General features: G+C 42.6%; 1 protein-coding gene across 2 annotated transcripts in view; it reads left to right on the forward strand.

The window, feature by feature from the left end:
* The window catches only part of ASTN1 (astrotactin 1), a 516,497-nt gene that overhangs the window by 433,691 nt on the left and 58,385 nt on the right, over positions 1-24,421 (forward strand). For both annotated transcript variants that reach the window (XM_066597485.1, XM_066597486.1), the window contains exons 14-15: positions 1,207-1,334; positions 18,768-18,872. In XM_066597485.1, the coding sequence (XP_066453582.1) occupies positions 1,207-1,334; positions 18,768-18,872 (233 nt within the window). The remainder of the gene's footprint in view (positions 1-1,206; positions 1,335-18,767; positions 18,873-24,421) is intronic.

The raw sequence follows: 24,421 nt of genomic DNA on the forward strand, positions 1-24,421 counted from the left end.
AGACCTCCTGCTGTTATCTGCTTATAGCAAAGGGAGGCTCATTTGCACGCAAATGAATTTAATAAGCTACTAAGTAGCTACTTAGTAGTTTATGCAAAAGGATCGCTCCAAACTGTCATTTTCCTTATCTTTTGAACAAATTTTGAGAGATCAGCTTTGCATGTAAATGGGGCTTAAGCTGCTGCCAGGCACCCACAGCAGAGATCTAAAGCATCAATTGACATTAAATGTGCCCGATTCTTTTCCCCCCTGATTTAATCTATCGGAAAGAACAGGGAGATCCCCATACACATACACATATACTAGTTAGCCAATCCTGATGAAATCTGCAGGCTCAGATGACCTTTCCTTAATGTTTATGGCGCCTTAAGAAATAACTGTCTAGAATATTATCAGAGCAACCAGAGAGCCTTATGCTTATTCTTTCCCAACCCTTGTGGGACAGCAGGTCTGTGTCACCCTTAGCAGCTCCGTTCCACTCCTTTGGTAAAGTGGAGGTTCCTCTAGACTATTCAGGTTCCCACAGTCCACTGAAAAGAGGGATGCTCCCACCTGAGCTGAGTCCCTCCCTTCCAATGTCCTTATACTAACCACATGGGCTGTCTCATTGGTGTTTATGGCCTTGATCATAGCCATTACAGTGAATGTTCAAATTAGATTTTTTAGCAGGTCCAAAATTAAACCTACCTTCTTGCCTATTACACCTAAGGCCATCGTCACACTTTTTGTATTGTACTAACATGCTGCTGACATTCAATCATCAGTCATGTAAATTTTTATATATGTGCAAGAAAATATCTGTGCAAAATTTGTAAAATCTATTGCATGTCCATCAGCCTAGTTTTACACAGGCGACCACGATTTTGCCACGAGAAAATACGTTTTCATTGTGCGATTTTGCCACGTTTTCTCTGTGAAAGTCAAAATCGCACAATTTTTTGACCCGTGTGAAACCGCCCTTACTGCGGCAGATTTTCACAACAGCTCAACTGAACTAAATAGATCTAATGTATGTTAGGATCCACTGGTACAACCTGTGGTAGAAATCTAGGTTTGAGCTGTGGATTTCTGTGAATATGGCTAAACAATGTCTCATTTTTGCTTATATGGTTAGAACTTGGCAATGGGTCCACTAATGTAGCCTACGATCCAGTTGATAATTAGTTTTCATGGCTCCTAACTCCTATTTTTATCTTTCTCTTATAGACAGAATAATTTTGCCCGTGGGCTGGAGCATCAGCTTCCAGATGGTTTAATTGTATCCACCATACCCTCAGAAACCCAATGTCATGAAGAGATATCAGAGCCGGTTCCCGACCCTGATTTTCTGACAGGTCAGTAACTCCATTGATTTCCCATCCTCGAACTTCATGCTTTGCTGCAGAAGAATAGATGAAGAGATATCTAATAGATTTCCAGGTGCTGCGAATGTCAGGTTATCACCGGGACGGACGTGTTTGTTGTGGCAAAGTGCATTTTTACACTTATCTTTGCATTATTAGCTACAACGAGGGAGAAGAACATTGTCTATTGGTTGTATTCAACCTATATTATCACCCCTTAATGTGTTGCCACATGGCATTGTCACCCATTAATGCTATTTGTGTATGGAAAGACTGATAACCCATTAGAAGGTGATAATATCAGATGGCAACACATCCGGCAGAGATCGATGAGCCTTCTTTTCCAGGTTGTAGAGAATTAGACAACTTGGTGAAGAAGATATGACACGTTCCTTGAATTCCGATGCGGCTGATGTTGATTTTGTTTGGAGTCACGCAGAAGGGAATCTAATCTAGACATAAGTATGGAAATAATAATATCAGATAAGAAAATAAAATAACTGGATACATAGTTACTAGAGATGAGTGAGCGTACTCGCTAAGGCAAACTACTCGAGCGAGTATTGGCTTATGCGAGTACCTGCCTGCTCGTCTCAAAAGATTCGGGTGCTGGCGGGGGGCAGGGAGCGGCGAGGGAGAACGGGGAGGAACGGAGGGGAGATCTCTCTCTCACTCTCTTCCCCCCACTCCTCCCTGCTCACTCCCGCTCTCACCCGCCGGCACCCGAATCTTTTGAGACGAGCGGGCAGGTACTCGCATAAGCCAATACTCGCTTGAGTAGTTTGCCTTAGCGAGTACGCTCGCTTATCTCCAATAGTTACCTTTATTAATAAGTGTATATGCCTAAGATGGAATGTAATTATAATGAGCAAATATTGTAAATATTGGGATGCACTAACATTAGCTAACTAGTTGCTACATTTTTCCCGTTCACCCAATATTGAGAGTGCCATGTTCTATCGGCTCACCTTTCCCAGTGACTGAGTGGCTTACACTCAGTTCCTCTTGCACTTGTGTGTCGGCTCCTGGCTTTCTAAATGGCGAGTCGTGGACCAAAGCACTTTGGGGCACATTTACTAACACTGTCTAAATAGGCAGTGCAAACTAAGGCCGTCTGCACATGGGCGGATTTGCATCGCGGAATCCGGAGAGGGCATCCACCTCCAAATTCCGCAGCAAATACCACCCCCAGCATGCTATTGAAAAACGCTTTTTTTCTGCACACGAGTGGAAATCAATTGTGATTTTCTGCTCGCGGAGGAGAATCGTGGCAAGTTCTATTTTTGCACGGGTTCTGCACGGATGGCTTCCATTGGAGTCAAAAGAAGCCACCGAATTCACGGCCCTTCTGCAATGACATTGCGGAAAGGTCAAGGATTCCACATCATCAGAAACACGTTTATGCCACTTTTTATGCAAGTTTCTGGTGTAAAAAAGTTAAAAATATTTGAGCAAGTGGGGATTTGCAAATTTTCTTCCTTCTGCGCCACCCCATAGCACTTTTTAGAAATGTCGGAGGGGCTTGTCAGGAGGGGGTGTGACTGACCTGGACCGACAGATGTATGTAGAATTTATACCTATGCCAAGTCAGACTCAGTGTACATTTCTGAGAAGCCTCATGGAGATGTCGGGATGCACTTAATACATAGAGAGATCTTCACCTTTTCATGTATTAAGTGCACCGTTTGCCGAAAAAAATCATACTAACTCCAACATTGAAGATGCTGGACTTAGTCAATTTCCCCCACAATCTGTAATGTACCAGATTCATCACAGTTGGATGGCAAATCTGCTAAATTTTAAGACTGCCTAGTCTAATTTTTTACCCCCTATGATTTGGTTTTGTTCACTACAAATTTTGGCACAATTTGCTGTAATTTTACACAATTTTTGGTGCAACTTGGGTCAAGCCCTGTTTTTTGGAAAAACTTCCAAAAGCATCTAAAAGCACGTAGCAAATATTGTGTAAAGCATGTGAGACACTTTTATTGGTGAAATTTGCACCAGAAAACTGTTGTATTTTGAGAAGCAAATCTGCCCCCTTTTTTCATCCAATACTTGGTCATTCCAGGATTATTAAAGGGGTTGTCTCATGAATACAAGTTAATCCCTTAACACAGGATAGGGGATAACTTGCTGATTGGTGTGGGTCTGACCACTGGGACCTGCACCAATCCTGAGAATGGGGATTTCGTATGTCCAGGAATGAATGGAGCAGTTGTCAGTCCTATTGAAATAAATGGAAAGGCAACATGTATGTGCGGCCATCGCTCCATTTATTCCTGGATGCACCAGATCTCTGTTCTTGGGATTGGTAGAGGTACCAGCAGTCAGATCCCCATCGATCAGTATGTTTTCCCCTATGCTGTGGATAGGGAATAACTTGCTGATGTTTGGCACTTTCCTTCTCACCCCAGTGCAGTTTATACTCCATCTAAAATTAAGCTTACAATTTTAGTATGCGGAGTATGATTGCTGACTGCTGTCATTGGCTGCAGCAGCCCATTTATGAGACGGCTCAGGCTGATTCCAGCCTGTATGCATTACATCAGCAGGAAGACCTGGAGCCGCCGGCAAGGGATGAGCGGTGATTGAGGAGAGCTGAGCTTAGCACAAGCCCTTTGTTATGTTTTTCCATGAGGTAGGCCTTTTCAAATACGTCATTTATCTCAGACAACCCCTTAAAAGGGAACCTGTCACCTCATAAAAGCACCATATAACACCGTACGAGAATGCCTTTAGCAACAAGGGGTTAAGTACCCTTCTCAAATCACCCACTGAGCAAAAAGGTAGGTCCATTTCCTTATTGCTCAGTGGGTAATGTGGGAAGGGTGCTTATTCTTGTCTAGTTTGGCATCGACTTGGCTAGTATATTTGACCATGTCTGTCTGTTTCCCCTTTACAAATGAACTTCACCAACTATTGAAGGAGTGCAGTGTACAGAGGAGCCTGCAGAGAGGGTTAGATAGGCATTCTGGAACCTGCAGAAAAAGAGAAAACACCTGGGTGTCAGGAAGTAAGTTAAAAGATCAGTTCCTGTCACACTCAGGAGATAGAAAGCTGGCTGCCAGCCAGAGAGGGTGAAGGAGCCTCATCTGGGACTTGCAGCCTGTGGTCCGGTGTCGACCAGTTTGGGACCCGTCACCCAGTCTGAAAGAGGAGGACGCCCTCTAAACGCCCTGGGAGGGGTTAGTGATGGGAACCCTGTGGTTTGTGAACCCTGAATTATGGACTTCGTGTTGAATGCTGTGCACATACATTTGCTGTGCTGTACAAATAAATAATGGCAGGCACAAGTTTTAAAGAAATCCAAGTGTTTGGAGTGATGTCTACACATGTGGTGCCCATTTCTGGTCTAAGAGGTCGGCGATCCGCAAGCGAGTAACCCCACTTGCCACACTATGTTTCCGGTCTGCTGCCTTGGTACCGTGAAATGGTCTCTTCTGTCTATCCCCATATCAGCTATTGCTAATGGAGAATAGTAGGGAACACTTGGAAGGGAGTATGACTGCAAGATCAGACTGCAGAAGCTGCGTTTGTTGTCTATTACAAAGAAGACACAATGAAAAGAAAGAAGAATTTTCTAATGTATCTAGATTAGACAACTACCAGATAATAATAAATAATAATAATCTTTATTTGTATAGCGCCAACATATTCCGCAGCGCTTTCATAGACAGGGGGGAATACAGAAAGACAAAAGTACAAAAATTACAGAACCACGGTTACATATAGTAATCAGCTGATGGAAACAATAGGGGTGAGGGTCCTGCTCCAACGAGCTTACATACTACAAGGAATGGGGTGATACAGAAGGTAAAGGGCTGGAGATGTGCATGGTATGGTGAGGTGCAGAGTGAGGGATGCTATACACGTAGACAATGGTCAGACATTTAGCCATGTGATGGCAGAAACGGTATGACTGCCAGGGGCGGTTTATAATGGCTAGCAGGGATTGCAGTCAGTAGGTCAGGAAACATGTTATCAGGCGGAGTACAGAGGGGTTTGTTTAGAGAATGCGGTATGCCTCCCTGAAGAGGTGCGTGTTTAGAGCACGCCTGAAGTTCTGCGAGTCCTGGATTGCTCGGGTAGGCTTTGGTAGTGCGTTCCAGAGGACCGGTGCTGCTCTGGAGAAGTCTTGGAGGTAGGAATGAGAAGTTCGAATTAAAGGGGCGCTCAGTCTAGTTTCGTTAGCAGAGCGGAGAGCCCAGGCTGGGTGATGGATTGAGATGAGAGAGGCAATATAGGGGGGCGCTGCACTGTGGAGGGCTTTGTGGATGAAGGTAGCGAGTTTAAATTGAATTCTGTATTTAACGGGCAGCCAGTGCAGTGACCGGCACAGGGCAGAGGCATCCGAGTAGCGGCTGGACAGGAGGATGAGCCTGGCTGCCGCATTCAGGATGGATTAGAGAGGGTAGAGTCTGGTGCAGGGGAGGCCGATCAGCAACGAGTTGCAATAATTGAGCCGGGAGTGGATGAGGGCAACAGATTAACCAATGTTAAAAAAAATATTTAATTATGGAAGATCCCTTTATATTCTGAAGTATTTAGAATATTGGCCTTTTTGTCCCTATACCTAAATCTTTAAAGGGAACTTGTCATAAACTAAGTTATGGTGCTTATAGGATAGGTCCCACAGAGTCCAGGGGTGTAATTTTTATACTTACTGATCATCGCTTTCCCGCTTTGTCACCCTGGAAAGTCGGCGCCCCATCTATCAGCATGACTCTTTTTATTCAGTCCATGCTCATGCACTCCACTGTTCTCTGTCATACAAGTAGACGGAGCACTGACTTCCTGGGGTGGGTATATAACTTAGTTTATGGTACTTATAGGAGATGACAGATTCCCTTTAAGCATTGCATGCACCAGATAAATGTTTTTAACCTTCATCAGTCAAGACAGTAGGCATACAACTTTTGTAAGCTGTGGTTTACAGCATTCACTCCATTATATAAATGTGACAACTGCGGAGCTTTGCTTGCAAATAGTTAAAGTCAAAATGTTCAGACTCACAATTTCACAGGCAGAAGATTCCAGTTGAAGTCATTACTAATCAGCACGGTGACATTATCGAACCATTACGCTTTCCTAAGACACCTTCTTATCCCACTCTAACATATGCTGCGTAGCCAGCGCTCCGATATTGTATGAACCCTGTCTAATTAGCAGCTTTCATAGATAAACGGGATCTGTCATTACTCTCTACTCACCTATTACCGGAGCTGTCTGCATTCTTCTTTTTAGCTCACGCTCTAACCTTATGCACACATACATTATCTTCCTTTTATGTAAATTGGTAACATGACTTAAACAGATGAGGTTGACCTTCTATTAATATGATAAAAGGATAGCAAGAATGTTTTGGCTCTGCAAAGGTTTGCTGACTCTGCCTTATACATAGTGGATGCCATGCCCTTGCCAAACCCTACCATATCCAACTGCGTTCAAGAAAACTCCGATCCTATCAGTTGTCCTTCAAGATCCACTCCGCAACAATCCATCATGAAGTTGAATAAAACTTTACTTGTGTCACAGCAGAGAGAATGTACAGCCATATCTTTCATGGTATGACTATGATGTTCAAGAAATGGCATCATCTGGCTATAGAGACCCTGATTAAACAGAAAGAATTGGGCCAGGCGTGGGGAGATAATGCATATTCCCAAAGATTAAATGCATTCCTTAAAGGGCATGTACCAGAATAGACTTTTATCATCCATCCGTAGGTAAGTGATAGCAGTCGGATCGGTAGCGGTCTACATTCAATCTGATGTCATGCTGGGTGGGTGCAGCGAGCCAGCCGTGATACAAGTATAGACATCCTGTTCAGATTGGACATCAGACTCAGATGTGTATTTTAATGGACAACGGGAAATAAGTTGCTGTCAAAAACTGTCGCCGGGGAGTAAAGTACTGGTCATGTTGAAATCCAAAATATCCAATCCTTCTAGGATGGGGCAACCCAAGAATTTCAGTGTTTCCAGTTTCAATGGCTTGTCTAATTTAGAAAAAATCTCATTTGAGAACATCAGTTACCAAATGGAGTGCAGCTACAAAATGCATCCCTCTCTCAAGATCCTACACATTTATCAATGGACAACCCATTGATTTTAATGGGCAGCATCTAACACTTTCTGGCAGGTCCTCGCATAGAAATGATCTGATTGCTGGAGGTCACTACAATATAAGGGCTCCTTCAGATGAGTGTATTTTAGTGCTTTTTGCACATGGAAAAATCCTGCATACAAAATGTGGAGAATAGAACCTATTGATTTCAAGGAGATGGAACAATACTTCTTCAGTCCCACCTATTGGATGGCAACATTCCTTTAAATCAATGCATAACCCTTTATACAGGTCTGTAGAGCAATGATTGGGAATTAAAAACCAAGGGGCTTTTGCCTCTCATCAGTGTGCAGTAGGATTCTGGCTTAGCTAGCAAGAGGCCTGTGATGTGGGTTGGGAGGGGTAACATCTTTCCTTAGGGAAAGCACCAAGAGGGTAAATGAGGAGACTTAAAAGGCCATCCATGCTCCTGTGGGTAATATGCAAGTAAGGAAGAAGGAACAATCCTCTGCAGCGCCACCTATTGGGTGTCAGCAGTCCTTCAAATCAATGCATGACCTTTTATACAGGTCTGTAGAGCAATGATTGGGAATTAAAAACCAAGCTAGAACCCATACACAGACAGCTGTTTTGGGGTTTTCTGCCCCTCATCACTGTGCAGTAGGATCCTGGCTTGGCTAGCAAGAGGCCTGTGATGTGGGTTGGGAGGGGTAACATCTTTCCTTAGGGAAAGCACCAAGAGGGTAAATGAGGAGACTTAAAAGGCCATCCATGCTCCTGTGGGTAATATGCAAGTAAGGAAGAAGGAACAATCCTCAGCAGCGCCACCTATTGGATGGCAGCAGTCCTTCAAATCAATGCATGACCCTTTATACAGGTCTGTAGAGCAATGATTGGGAATTAAAAACCAAGCCAGAACCCATACACAGACAGCTGTTTTGGGGTTTTTGCCCCTCATCAGTGTGCAGTAGGATCCTGGCTTGACTAGCGAGAGGCCTGTGATATGGGTTAGGAGGGGTAACATCTTTTCTTAGGGAGAGCGCCATGAAGGTGAGTAAGGAGACTTTTTAGGCCATCCATGCTCTTTTGGGGAATATGCAAGTAAGGAAGAAGGAACAATCCTCTGCAACGCCACCTATTGGATGACAGCAGTCCTTCAAATCAATGCATGACCCTTTATTCAGGTCTGTAGAGCATGCACAGTTCTCCATGTAGCACTTGCTCTATTTTGTGCGCCAAACACTGTGCATACCCACAAACACCGGCACCTCATTTGGCTTAATAGCCATTTAAATCAGGGCTGGGTGACACTAATTCTCTGTACAAAAATTTGCACAGGAGCGAGCGTATTCCAAAATTTTGGAATACGCTCATCTGTTGGAGTCCTGAAGACGCTTTTACATGAAACAATTAGCATAGAGATTTGCACGATCCAACGAGATTCGTAACGATTATCATTCTGCGTAAATGCATGTACCAACTAAACGATGTACAAGAGGTCTTTCACTTCTCGTTCGGCGTTCAGTTTCTGCATGCAGAAAATCGTTTATTATAAACAGGCAATGAATGACTACCTGCTTACTTTTAACCCTTTCCAATCCACTGTCTGACGTCTAAAGACATTTTATTTGAATGCTGTACAGCTCTGATGTCGAAAGAAGTCTGGCAGGGTATTCTTACTGTATACTGCTGGCCGCTCTGTTGTCGGGGGCTTCTCCAGCATGTCCCATATTGCAGTACTGGCTCTAGCCAGCAGATGGCACTATTGTATAACAGCAGAAAGAGAAAGCACCCTAGGAAACCCTGAATCCAAAATTGGATTGCAAAGGGTTAATGGAGGTGCGCAGGCAGCCCCACTCCACCTCCATTCACTAGCGATGGTCATACCTATGTAAAAGCACAGGAACGACTATCGCTGGGACGACCTATCAGACATCTGTTGACCCACAGATCGTCCCATGTAAAAGGACCCTAACCCCCAGTGACCAACTTATTGTCATTGAACCCTTCTCACAAAAAAGGAAAAACCGCTACCTGCTACATTCTCTTCTTTGCTTTCCTCTATACAATCACAGATAAACCTCCTAATGTGTATCATGCATTAACCAACTCATCTGTGTTTGTGGGAGGTGTGGATGAATAAAGGGTCTTTTTACTCATTCCCTTACCTCTAAATAACACATTGTTTCACCGAAAAGAAATGATAAAGTATTGATGTGTTCTGGGACAGCATTATCTAAATCGGATTATGTACTGTGCTAATCATCATTCTAGCGCCATTTGACACATACCGGTTTTCAGATGGATTATGTGATATCACAACTTTGCAGAGTGGCTCATTTGATGATTTCGATCAATTAAGACCTAAATTAATGGATACAAGTTTTTAATCTTATTTGTGCTCCAAGGGGTAATTTCACAGTTCTTTGCATTTATCCTCACAATGATTATCATAAAGTTAACAATCATCTCTTACTGGTCTTTGTATCCGACACCATATATCATGTCGTGAATAAATCTTGTCACTTTAGTAGGGTAAGTGCTATAAATCACACATACTATAATTTATCAGGAGTTTGACTTTAGAAGTAGCTTATAGTTGGGAATGTATGTAGAAAGGTGACGATGGATGAAGAAAGGCTAGTACAAATAGAAATCATACAAAGACTCTCTTTGCACTGTGTATTGGGTGAGTTGGACAATCTCACATGAAATCTGATTGAAAGTAAAAGTGGCCATATACATGATTAGATGGATGTCGGACGGACCTGCTGATTTCGGTGGGACTGACTGACCATCTAATGTACACCGTCCTACCAAAAGTAATTGGACACCTGAGCAAGAATCAAAAATAGTATACGTCAATACTTAGTGGGGTTCCTTTGACCCTAATAACATTGGATACTCTCCATTGCCTAATTTCTACTAACGTCTGATACACTTCAGCTGGTATTTCCCTCCATTCATCCTGTTTGGCAAGTTCTTTCAAAGATGCTTTGGCAAACTAAACTGGTGCAAGGATCATCGCCATTGGACAGAAGAGTAAAAGAAGAACATTTATGGAGTGCCAAATCACGCTACTTCATCTTGAAATCAGATGGACATACCTGGGTGTGGAGATGCCTGGGGAACACCTCTTGCCTGAGTGTGTTGTGCCAACAGTTAAGCATTGCGGAGATTCAGTTATGATCTGGGGATGTTTTATGTGGCATGGTCTGAGTCCGTTGGTTGTAGTGGCAAGAACCATAAACACCTGACATTGTGGACACTAATGTGCTGCTGACAATGTGGCAATACTCTGGGCATGGCCAGCAATACTTCCAACAAGACAACGTGCCTTGTCACAGATCCTACACTATTTTATATTAGTTTGAGGATATGGATGTTCTATGATTGGACTGACTGCACAGAGTTCCGACCTGAACCTACTGAACGCCTGTGCAACAAACCAGAATGTCAGATTAGGAAGTATAAACAGTGTCCATCTTCTTTGAGACAACTTGCCAGATGTTTTCAGAAAAAAAACAAGGTAAATACCATCTAAAGTCTATCAGATGTTAGAAGAAAGTATAGCACGGAGAGTGTCTGATGTCATTAGGGCCAAAGAAGGCCCCACCAAATATTAACATATGTAAATAGATACTAGTTTTGATGTCTAAGCTTTGCTTAGGTGTCTAATTACTTTGGTAGGATAATGTATATTGGGGTATTCTGACTCTTCCCCAATGACAGATGTTGTGGGAAAGAAGGATCTTTTGTTCTAATGAGAGATTCCAGAGGAGTCTGGCAGCAGCTAATTCCGTCCTCTTCATTGAGAACGCATGCACACTTGGTTGAGCTGACCAAGAATGTGTATGGGTGGCGGAATGAGCATAAGGTGTATGGTCACCTTTAATTTTTCATATCTAAGGGTTTCTACTCATGACACTCTGTATACTTCTGTATAATGCCTCCAAAAGTAGCTGTATTCTCAAGAAAATGCCTTTATAATATGGAGTGCAATGAAGCATGCCATAAATTTTTTTCAGGAAAGGCATTGTTTCTCCTTCAGGAGAGCACCTAGAAGGTGTGTGAGGAGACTTATGTAGTGTGCAGGATGTTGGGAGATCAGCTTGAGCTCACAGTGACTATAAATCTTGACCCCCAACCACTCTGCTACAAACGACAAAGGAGAAAAATAGGTGGAATAAGAGTGATGGTGGTGGTAGTTTGTGACGCCAGTCCGCAGCTGGCCGAACTGAGGGGCAGCCAGATAATTGCCCTCCCACCCTGGCTGTGCTACAAACTAAGTTTTTGATTTGTTAGGGGTTGTAGACACTGCTCCTGAAAGTTGGTGTAACATGTGCCCCAGTGCAGATGTTTTTAGTGAGAAGGAGCCCCAGGACGTGGGGTAAATGGTCAAATAGGTGAAACTCACGTTTAATTGTAGATTTAGGAAAATACGACAACTTCCAATACAGGTAAATATTCCCATACACAGCAATCCGAAATTTGGTGACTGTAGATACCGCCACATACTGCTGTGGATGTGCGGACGCTGGCACGTCACAGCCGGAAGTGGTAATGCGGGGAGGGGTCGAACTCGGCATCGTACTCGCTCGAGTAACGAGCACTATCGAGTATGCTAATACTCGAACGAGCATCAAGCTCGGACGAGCGTATTCGCTCAACTCTAGCTCTAGGTCCTGCTCTGAGCATACAACCTAGAGCCTAGCAATTGCCTAGTCTATTCCCTAAGTGGGAGTTGTTAGTCCTCCAATCACCAAATCCAATATAAATCAAATGTAAATTAAAGTGACATACATAAATTTAAGGATACTATATACATTCTTTTTGTAGTGATAAGTCTTTGTCACTACACTTTTATAAGGCCATCCGTGCTCCTCCGGGAAATATGCAAATGGCAAGATAGAACAATACCTCCGCAGTGCCATCTATTGGAAGGTAGCATTCCTCCAAGTCAATATTAGACTTTTTAAACAAGTCTTGTAATAATGACAGTGATATATAAGCCAAAACCAGAAACCATACACAGACAGTTTTTTCCGGGGTGATTGCCCTTCTTGACCCACTTCTATAGGCCGCTCACTAGACCCTTCCTGACCCACATCTATAGGCCTCTCACTAGCCAAGCCAGAAACCTACTGCACCATGATGAAGGGCAATCACCCAGAAACAGTTGTCTGCATATGGTTTCTGGCTTTGGCTCACAATTCCCAGTTATTGTTATAAGACCTGTTTAAAAAGTCTAACATTGACTTGCAGGAGTACTGCCTTCCAACAATAGATGGTGCTTTTATGCAAGCCCCTTAACGAACCAAAATTATTGAGCATCTATTGGGTACTATCACTGCATCTACAACCACTAACGACTATGTCCTTCCTGGTGCATGGTTCTTCTCTACATCATCTGATGCATTACCTGGAGGCAAAAAAAAAAATAATGGTACCCCCAACTAGCGAAAATCGAATTCCTTCTTTGCATTAGGATTTAGAAAATACAGTTTATCAAGTATCTTGCTGCTATAGAAATGTAAGCTGAAGCTCCTGGGTTGCAATGGGAAATCTGTCACAGGACCCCCAACCTACCTACCATGTGCTATTTATGATACTGGTGTATTCTTATGTGACAGAGGGACCACCTCAGGCTCTAGGACCCGGATGTGTCTCTGCTGCCATTTATAAACATTTATGGTAAATCATTAGTTTTAGCTTCTTGTCTGTAGTAGAGAAATCCATGGTTTTTCATGATAACCTCAGAACAGATGGGATGGGAATTTGGGCAAGTTCATGAACTTCAGAAGCTCCTCAACAGATATGCAAATATTTAAGTTGTGTTTTTAGTTTCAATTATCATAATTTACATGAAGTTCTAATAATTCTTCTCTCTTGCTTTTAGGCTGTGTCTGATATATGAAGCTCAGCTAGTACGCATTGAGTTGAGCTGTAATGTCAGACAGTATATGGGCATGAGTGGGGATGTTTCTACAGGAAAGCACCTATATTGTAGTCCTGCAATATCGGGAACAATCTATTATATATTATTTGAACTTCAAGAACTAATTTTTGTTAGCAAAAGAAAATCATAGAAGACCAAATGATTCCATCTATGCTACAAGGCAGGCACAGGGATAGTGTAGTGCCCAAAATTAGCGGGGCCCCTCCATGATATTATATGTTTGTCTTGTGCCATTGTATTGTCAGCGTCTTCTATGCAGTGTACATTTGTGATGTGTATTGTACCTCTGAATGGGTTAATGCCTGGGTTATGCCTGAAAAATGTATCATGTTGTATGTCATCTGACTGTGTTTTATATATATGTTGGTAAGGAGGCTATGTGAGTCTAGGCTGTCTGAGTGAATCTAGACAGTCTAAGGGAATTGTTGTTGGAGTCCGCAAGTGAGTGAACTCCATAGACATGTGTCGGTATGTGCATAGACAATGGAAGAGGCTGAACGATACCCTTCAGCTTGGCCTGGGCTTATTTTACCCAGGATGTGTCAGTGTTACCACTTAAGCACCGAGAGAGAGAAAGAAGGAAAGCACCTGAAGTGTGAGTGTTGACTGGTAGAGAAGTAGAAGAGAGAGAAAGTCGCCGGGAGCGGGATCACACAGATAACTGAGACTGTGGATTATCTGGATTACCCCGAGAGAGCCTCCCTGTCATACCGCCGTCAAGAAGTGTAATTTGTGCTGAACTACTGTTTTCTTGTTGGAGTTAAGTAAACAGACATTACTGACCGTTCCCGATTTTGTACAGAAAGTTATCCCTGTCTATGGACTATTTATTACAACTTCAGGATTCACTGCAGAGGATGGAATGTTTGTGTCACGAGTTACAGCAAACTTTAACGTAACCGTTAGTTACACTTTCCCTGTGACCTTCCCCAGCAGTAACTTGGATGGGTCCCGAGCTAAGCCTTATCTTCCCCGCCATCTCCTCGGCTGTGGGCCCGCTCCTCGGATGCTGCAATATCTGAAGCAACTCCAAAGTGTGGAAACTCCACTAAATAACTCCACTCCTTTCAGTGTTTTAAACGCCTGTGGTTAGACTCTACTTCACTCAGGGAAAATATTCAGTTGCATCCCTATCCCAGCAAGACATAAGAGTTTGTTCATGCTCTTCCAGCACCCATGACAAGGGTACATGTTTTCAGGACCCCCAAGTAATGTTTCTATGGAAGTAATGTTTCTATCCTTTTAGATGGGCACACCAATGGCTTATATGAATGCTGATTAATGATGTAACAATTCGATCACGCTAATTAAAAAAACTACAGACAGGACAAGACTTGTACGAATGAATGGCTGCACAAACACTCTTTTATTACCTGTGATCATTTGTGTGGCCATTAGTTTCCACTTTTGCCGGCAGCACACCCCCTGTTTATATGGAGAGACGTGCTATCAAAAAAATGAGGATTTTTATGCCTGCATAAAATATCTGATGAGCCAATAAATGCGCATTTGTCAGTTCATCAATGGTCGAGTATGAACATTTGTCAAGCCGATCACTGACCCATGTACAATATTTAGTTTGACTGCAGTGAAAGTTAACTTTTAGCTCTTGATGTCAAGTTAGGATTTTACTGATTGAATTTCTCAAGTTCTTTACTCACATGGATTTCACCTATGTAACAGCTTCATAATCTTCATCAGACCTTCAGTTGATTTTAGTTGATATCTAACATGTTACGTTAGACTCACAAGGACTTCAACTGAAGATGCAACCAAGATATTCTGAATAATTTTACATGCACATGATCAGTGCCAATGTTAGCTTAAATGGTACCCTATGAGAAATTTTGTTTGCCCCACCCTTAACTCCCAGTGATAACATTTAAAAAAACCACACATATTGCACTGATAGACAGTCTGTCTGCATTAAAGCGACAAGATAGCAGTATACCCAGACTAGAACACTTCTGTGAATAAATAAAACACCAGAACCAAGTTCATAGCATAAATAAAACACCAGAACCAAGTTCATAGCATATATACAACACCAGAACCAAGCTCATAGCATAAATACAACACCAGAACCAAGTTCATAGCATAAATACAACACCAGAACCAAGTTCATAGCATAAATACAACACCAGAACCAAGTTCATAGCATATATACAACACCAGAACCAAGTTCCTAGCATAAATACAACACCAGAACCAAGTTCATAGCATAAATACAACACCAGAGCCAAGTTCATAGCATAAATACAACACCAGAACCAAACACAGTGCATAAATACGACACCAGAACTAAGCTCTTAACATAAATACAGCACCAGAACCAAACTCATAATGTAAATACAGCACAAACCAACTTCAGTATATGGATATAATGCTCATAACATAAATACAGTAGAAGAAAAGAGTGACTGTGTTGCAAGGGTGCCAATGAGCTGTCTGCGGCACCTGGGAACATCATAGAAGAAGAGATAGAGCCATGAGGGTAATTCTTCATTTAACTCCACAAGACAGTGTTGTATCTTGTGGCCGGGCATACCTAAGTGGGGTGATTGCCCCCAGCTTATATCTACCTGGTACCCTCCCTACAAGCTAGTGGCAGCCGCATAGGTACACACAGCTAAGGCTGGCCATGCACATGACTATTATTTTTCCCCTCTTGGTATATGGGGGTCTTCAGCTATATGTAACATTCATAGATCTTATGCCAGTGAGAACACTTCATAGAATTCTTTGTTTATATTCAACGCTTTTTATGCTTGCCGCATCGACCTGTCAGTCTTCACACATATGATGCAGATAAACAGAGATTAGACTCTACGAAAACCACAACTTTCCTGAGCAGGTACATAAATATTATCAGAGTCTTCATTCATCACTTCGGAGTTTCAGACAGTTCATTTTGTTGCAGTCATTTTTAAGCACAGTGACTTGCAATTTCTAAATTAAACATTGTTTTGTCTCCTGCTATTTGATAGTGCACATTATCCCCGTCTTCATGTCAAGGTCCTTGATTTATTTGCTTATCTCCATGATCCAGGGACTGACAGTGGACTGGCACACTTCCACTGTAATGCATAAAGCGAGCTGCATAAAAATACTGATCTTCAATAAGGCAACTACTATATTTCAAGTTTTTTTATTTCAGCTCTTCTGTCACTCAAATCACACAATCGGAAAAATAAAAATATTCTCTCTGTGTCTAGCACAGAAACTGCAATTTCACAAATCCAGATGCAGAAGACTGAACAAAGAAAATAATTTATGAAACTCTTTTGATTAAAAAAACAAGTAGCTTGTGTTGTTTTAAGATTATATTGGGAGCATCCTTCCTTAAAGTGAACCTGTCACCATGTTCGTGCCGCCTGAACCACGGGCAGCATGATCCCGGGGCACGTGTGCAGATTTGTCACATGTATGATTTATTCTGCCATGTTTCAAAAAAACGTTCTTGAGTCGAAGAGGTGGGCCTTGTTAGCCTCATCAAGAAGGACAGTTCCTCTCCCTATACACAAGCAGGGAGAGGAGTTGTCGCTTTTGATGTTGCGTGTAGGGACAGCCCGGCATTGCCCAGCCCTTTGTCTCAAGACCTCCAAATCAAACTTCTATGTATGTTTTTTTTCTGGATCGCAGTACCATTTCAGGTACTGGGCCGAATGGGCATATTTTCCTGAGTTCATAATACCCATGTTTCAGGCAGCGTTAAACCGGTGACAGGTTTCCTTTAAGGTTTTCTGTCCTAATAAGGACTCATTCATATCAGCGCTCAAGGTCCTGTTTTCCTGCTCTGTTCGGGGAGCAGAAAAATGGCACCCCCTGGAAGAACAGATCCGCCTTATGACAGAACCAAAAGGTTCCAAACAGACCCCATTGACCCTAATCAGTCCACTTGTTTCCCAATCGGGCTTCTGCCTTTTTATGAGACAAAATAGTACAGTCTGCTACGCTATTTTGGCTTGTTTTTAAACAGAATTCAGCAGCTGAACATCCAACGCTAATGTGAGCTAGCCCTAAGCGTGTTTAATATACTGTACCTTTTGTATGAGAGTCTTAAAGGGGTTGTCCCGAGGCAGCAAGTGGGTCTGTACACTTCTGCATGGCCATAATAATGCACTTTGTAATGTACATCGTGCATTAATTATGAGCCATACAGAAGTTATAAAAAGTTTTATACTTACCTGCTCCGTTGCTAGCGTCCTCGTCTCCATGGTGCCGACTAATTTTCGCCCTCCGATGGCCAAATTAGCCGCGCTTGCGCAGTCCGGGTCTTCTCCTCTTCTCTATGGGGCTCCGTGTAGCTCCGTGTAGCTCCGCCCCGTCACGTGCCGATTCCAGCCAATCAGGAGGCTGGAATCGGCAATGGACCGCACAGAAGCCCTGCGGTCCATGAAGATAGAGGATCCCGGCGGCCATCTTCAGCAGGTGAGTATGAAGACGCCGGACCGCCGGGATTCAGGTAAGCGCTGTGCGGGTGGTTTTTTTAACCCCTGCATCGGGGTTGTCTCGCGCCGAACGGGGGGGGGGGTTTAAAAAAAAAAAAAACCCGTTTCGGCGCGGGACATCTCCTTTAAGGCCCATTTACACACAAAGGTAATTGTGTAAAAGGGCATATGGTCTGAGCTCTGCACACAGCTCCATTGTTCTCGCACGAACTGTACAATGTAATCTCTGACTCCCATGCAGAACACAGTGTGCGATCCCTGTTAACTCCGGGTGAATGGTGGATTTTAAGCCCTCCTTAAAATCATCGTTCAGCCAATTGTGAACTATGGCAGCGTTTACATGCAACGATTATCACTCATATACCATTGTTTGAACAAATTTTGAGTGATAATCGTTGTGTGTAAATAGGCCTTTACAGTACAGCATGCCAGTTAATCAAGTTTTTAGCAGAATCCCTTCCTGCATGATTAAAGTAAAGTAGATAGATAATAACCTTTAATCACTTGATATTGGCTTGTGCCTGTATGTTTTGTAACTATGGAATGAAACCCAAGCAAACATAAGGAGAACATACAAAGTCAATGAGGGGTTGTCTTTAGTCAGATTCGACCCTAGGACCCCAGTGCTGCAAGGACTGACTAATTGACTGACTAACTTTGATGCAGGATTGCATTCTGATATTCATTAGTGCAATTTTTTTCTTTTAAAATGAGGTAACTGGATTCCACCTCAGGGAGGGGGTTGTCTTCCTCTGGATCAACATAGCTTTTTTAGGTTGGACTTGATGGACCTGTGTGTATTTTCAACCGTATAAATTATGTAACTACGTCAGCAATTTTTCAAATGTTAAACAAGTACCATTATAGTATCTGAACGACAAATTAAACATTTATCGTTACGCATAACAAAAATATTGAAACACTTTCATCTTTACTTTCTTACAGGTATGGTTAACTTCAGTGAGGTAACTGGATATCCCCTAATTCAGCACTGGACTGTACGGTCTGTTATGTACCATGTTCGGCTCAACCCGCCAATCATCTCCCAAGGTAAAGCCGTTGTCATAGCCTTCATCTTCCATCATAGAATTGAGCTCTGTGTATTCATACACCAATTAATCCATATACTAATAAATTAAACATTCAGCACATGTTGTGCTCTATTTAATGATTAGCACAGTCTTTTCCCATCCTATCCTGTCTCGTAGCCATGAATGGACGGCACAATATACGAAAAGGCTAAATCGTTAGACAGAAATGGGAATGGGCTAGGGAAGTATTCTTTAATGTTTTCATGGCTTGCCTACGTGGTTTACTGTAGAAAATAGATTCATCAAACTTCCATTAGATTTTTTGGTCAGACATCTATTTTTTATATGATTTGCATTGTGCGCAATCCATGAGGTGAGGTTGAACCTCAGGCAGCACCCTTCCCAGAACAGGAATAAGTGCAGATACCATGCCCATTGCTGCACTTATTCTTGTTCTGTCCCTGAAAAGGTCATTAGTATTGGAGTTCTGCTACATTACAGACACCCTTTCCTGTGCCAGTTTCTAATGGCAGAGGTTGGCACTGGAAGAAGACATTTCTGCTCACAAATATTTGTTGGCAGCGGCGGAGAATTGAGGTTAGCAATGGAATAGCTGTGTTGTGCTTTGTTAAGAGGCTGGCACTCTGGGCATTACTGTGAAGCTGACCTTATGGTTATCAGTAGGGAACTGGCAGTTTAGCATATGGGAATTACCAGTATCGTCTGGAGGTCATCACCATGAAGGGTTTAGATAGTTTGAAGGGGAAGGGACTTGTTATTTGTATAGCGCCAACTTATTCTGCAGCGTTTTCAGGTAATATTACCCCCCCCCCTCCCTCAGCAAGCTGGGTACTCATTTCACCGATCTCAAAAGGATTGAAGGCCGAGTCAACCTTGAGCCAGCTACCTGAACCAAGCGGGGATTGAACTTTCAACTTTCAGGTTGTGAGTGACAGCTTAGGACTGCATTCTACTGTCTCAACACCCTGTGCCACACGAGTTTGATCAGACTATTAGCTTGTGAGGCTGAAATGCTGTATATATAATATATAGAAAAATTTCTATTTTCCAGTTCCACTTTGTAGGGGATGGTGGGCATCACATATCCGCAGTGGAAATCCTGCAAGAAATCTGTAGCATTTCCACAAAGTGCGAATTTACCCTAAATGGGTTTTCCTACTTTACATAGTGTAGGGCCATTCAGCTACTTCGTACACAGCAGTGAACTTTTCAATGTAATGTTCTACCCATTTGCTTGTAGATTTAATGCTTGCAGATATGGTCACGTGATTTAGATCCATATTAATTTTTGGCCTTACAGAGATGTCCCATTAATCATAATCTTTTAATCCACCCGGGACAATGTACGCCATGCCAATAGTTCATTGCCTGGCTGGGTGATCTGTTGAGGGTGTGTAAAAACCCTTCTACATACACAGTGAGAAACGTAATCCACGCATGCGATCAGTGACCTCCCGTTGCTCAATAGGACCCTACTGAGTCTGTGCCCGGCCAGCACTAAGAATCATGGTCCCTGATCTCTACAGGAGCCAGGAACCAGTATGGAAGGAAGTCAGGAACCAGAACAAACTAGATGAGGGGTGAAAACCTACAAAAAGAAAATGGGACTATTCAAATACTTAATTAATGACATTTTAGCGCCTTTGAAAAAAAGGGATTGCATCATCAGAAAATTACCTATTGCTTGAATTAGGTTTTTTTGTTAAACATATTTTTTAATTTTTGGTGATTTTTTTGAGACAGATGTAAAAAAATAACTGATACATGGCCCAAACTTCCAATGAGGAAGCTTTTGGCAAATCTAGGTTTTCACTAGCATTGCATACACATAGCGCTTCCTGTTGCAGTTGGTAACTGATTTCTAATTTCAATTATGTACAACAGAGTTTTCAATTGGCTACAGCCAAAGCTGTCTGCTTTCCAGCTTGACTGATGAAGAGACTTTTTGCTTCAAAACACATTTCTTTGCTGGTGTACTATGTAATGAAGGGAAATTGAACTTTCTACACTTGCCAAAAGTTGCATCCTTGGAAGATTGCGCCATGTAGCAGTTGTTTTTCCATCTGTCTCACTCAACATTTCACGTCTACTTCTACTAAGGCACCCATTCATCTGGTTGGCGGCACCTCCATTTAGTCTTCACATTCAATTTTCATTCACTGCTCCATCACTGCCTCTCAAATCTCCAGACACCAATCCAAGCTTGCTCCACCCACTCTCTTTGTTCTTCACATTAGTGAAGAACAAGAAGTGTCAAATTATTATTAGGTTTAATGGAAAGTGTGAAAACTGCAGAACTTCAGGATTTCTAAAAAAATATATATACATAGTAACATGAAAAATTATTTTTAAAAAATCAGCAAAAATTTGAAAAAAAATTGAGCATAAAAACTTGATTTAAGCAATAGGTCATTTTTTATTACATTGCCTTTAAGACAATAGTAATAATTGCTTTAACAGCCAACAGTGGGACATTAGCATATGATCTTTAAAATAAAGTAAGGTGCTTACTCTGCACTCTTCTGAGACGTTGTCAATAAGTCCATAAAAACAGAGTGATTGCTCAAGCTTTAATGATTCCTCTGCGGTGACCATGGCTGACCTGCCGGAGCTGAGGCCTCCAGAGTGGTGCAAGTTCATCCTACCTTGACCAATTGGAATATTATTATAGAACATATAAGAATAATGCATTCTTTATACAGTAATCCGAAAACCACAATCAAGTAAGTGAAAATGTCAAAGTCGCTAATTGGTTCAGCCGTTGCTGCGTTTGTCAAGTAACCTGCCCTGCTCAGGCTTCTTGATGAGGATGTGAGTTATTTGATGCAATAATCCCACTCGTTAAAATTGACCTTGTGTTCTTGGATGCTGAAAAGGAAAAATACCACTAAGAAAAGGGCTTATCAATTGTAACATATTTATATGAGACAAAAACATGTTATCTTTTTTTCTTTCACTGATACAATTTCGGTGGATGCCTTAATCACTTGTTTGTTGACTTTTTTGTGTTTGATGAATTTAGCAAAAACCATTATATTTAATTGCACTTTCATAAAAAAAATGTACGATAATTTTCTTAACAACCATATTACCCCGTCTCCCCAAAAATAAGCCCTAGCCTTATTTTGGGAAGGCTTGAAATATAAACTATACCCCAAAAATAAGCCCTAGTTACAATACATAAAAAAATAAAGAATACATTACCTAGCAGGTTCGGTCCAGGTTCCTCCCACTGCTCTCTTAAGGTTTGACGCACTTCCCATAGTCCTCAGCCGCTCGTACAACACTGCTTACTGGTTACGGGATTCATAAATCCCACCTCTAAAAAAGCGATGGCTGTGATTGGTTTTTCGACTGCTGCTCAGTCAATCAATGGTAGCGCTAGCGCTCCATGAACCAATGCGACGTCTGTGATTGGACGTTGCTCAGCCAATTTATAAATCCCGCCTCTACAACATGATGGCTGTTGATCAGTTCTTCCACCGCTGCTCAACCAATCAATGCAGCTCTGAATAAACCAATCACAACCATCGCATTGATTCATCGAGCACTGCATTGATTGGTTCTTCGACTGCTGCACAGCCAGTCACAGCCATTACATCCTGGAGGCGGGATTTAGGAATACCTAAACCAGATAGTGATGTTGTATGAGCGGCCGAGAACTGCGGGAAGCGCGTCAGAGCTATGGAGAGCAGCAGGGGGGACCTGGACCGAGCTCGCTAGGAAAGTATAATACGACCTCCCCTGAAAATAAGACCTAGTGCCTCTTTTGGAGCAAAAAGTAATATAAGACAGCGTCTTGTTTTAGAAGAAACATGGTATACCTACAAGTAAAAATATGTTCCATGAGTACAAGAGCTTAATAAAATTCCACTATAGGGAAAAGCAACTAATTTAAAGGTAACCTGTCACATCGTATAAGCACCATAAACTAAGGTGGGGTGCTTATAGGACAGGAAGCGAGAAGTCTAGGGATGTGCTTTTTATCTTTACCCGGCTTTAAGTTCCAGCACCATCACTGGTAGAAGCTAGTGTTCGGTCAGTCAGTTTGACTCTTTTCTTCAGATACTGTGTATGTAGCCCCATTGTTCTCTATGGGAGTACCCACATACCGCCTGAAAAAAGAGTCAAAGTTACTGATCAAGCGCTGACTTGCACAGGTGACAGCAGGAGAATGGGTGCTTATAGGATGTGACAGGTTCCCTTTAAAGGGGTTTTCTTATTGAAGACATTTGTTCTTGTTCACAGCATAGAAGATAAATGTCTGGGGGTCCAACTGTTTGGATCCCTACTGGTTCCAAGATCTGCATACCCCAAAAGTCTTAAAGGGGTTGTCCCGCGAAAGCAAGTGGGGTTCAGCACTTCTGTATGGCCATATTAATGCACTTTGTAATGTACATCGTGCATTAATTATGAGCCATACAGAAGTTATTCACTTACCTGTTCCGTTGCTGGCGTCCCCGTCGCCATGGTGCCGTCTAATTTCAGCGTCTAATCGCCCGATTAGAAGCGCTTGCGCAGTCCGGTCTTCTCCCTGGTGAATAGGGCCGCTCGTGCCGGAGAGCTGGTCCTCATAGCTCCGCCCCGTCACGTGTGCCGATTCCAGCCAATCAGGAGGCTGGAATCGGCAATGGACCGCGCAGAGCCCACGGTGCACCATGGGAGAAGACCCGCGGTGCATCATGGGTGAAGATCCCGGCGGCCATCTTAGTAAGGTAAAGAAGAAGTCGCCGCAGCGCGGGGATTCGGGTAAGTACTAAACGTTTTTTTTTTTTAACACATGCATTGGGTTTGTCTCGCACCGAACGGGGGGCCTATTGAAAAAAGAAAAAACCCGTTTCGGCGCGGGACAACCCCTTTAAGTGAATAGGAGCAATGCTGCACATGCGTGACCACCACTCCACTCTCTTCTGTGAGATGGAGGAAGATTGCCAACCGCAATGATCTCCCTCAATCCCATAGTGGTGAATGGGGTGTTGATCATGCATGCGCACCACCGCTCTGTTCACATGGGGCATTTGGAGTGCAGAGTTCTTGGGTCAGTGGCGGTCAGACTCTTATCGATCAAACATTTATCAGCTATTCTGTGGATAGTGGATTAATGTCTTTAGTGGGGAACTCTTTAAGCTGCCTATAGATATTATATTTTTGTATTTATATCCCCCAGTAACCTAATGTCTATGACTTTCCTTTACTTGGGGCAGAGGTTCAGTTGTCTGCTCTGTTCCTGTAGCTAAACACTTTAGATAAGGTGGAGTAGTTTGTTGGCGCCCTTAGCACCATTAACCTGCCAGCCTCATCCTTGCTTCGATCCTGGTCTATAGTGGTCACCACATATTTCTGCAACACCTAAAACTGGGTAATACATGATCAAGCAGAATCAATCCTCCTGTCCAATGCATATATTTCCTTTATAGATACTATTTTCCCAGTCTACTAAAATAATAGGCAAATTTAGGGTATGTAATACAAGCAGAGCTCTCATTGAATTCAAAAGCTACACCTGCATTACCAGCTTTGGGCTGCTGAACTATGAGCAGAACTGTT

Source organism: Eleutherodactylus coqui, chromosome 3 (assembly GCF_035609145.1).
Source record: "Eleutherodactylus coqui strain aEleCoq1 chromosome 3, aEleCoq1.hap1, whole genome shotgun sequence".
Classification (NCBI taxonomy): domain Eukaryota; kingdom Metazoa; phylum Chordata; class Amphibia; order Anura; family Eleutherodactylidae; genus Eleutherodactylus; species Eleutherodactylus coqui.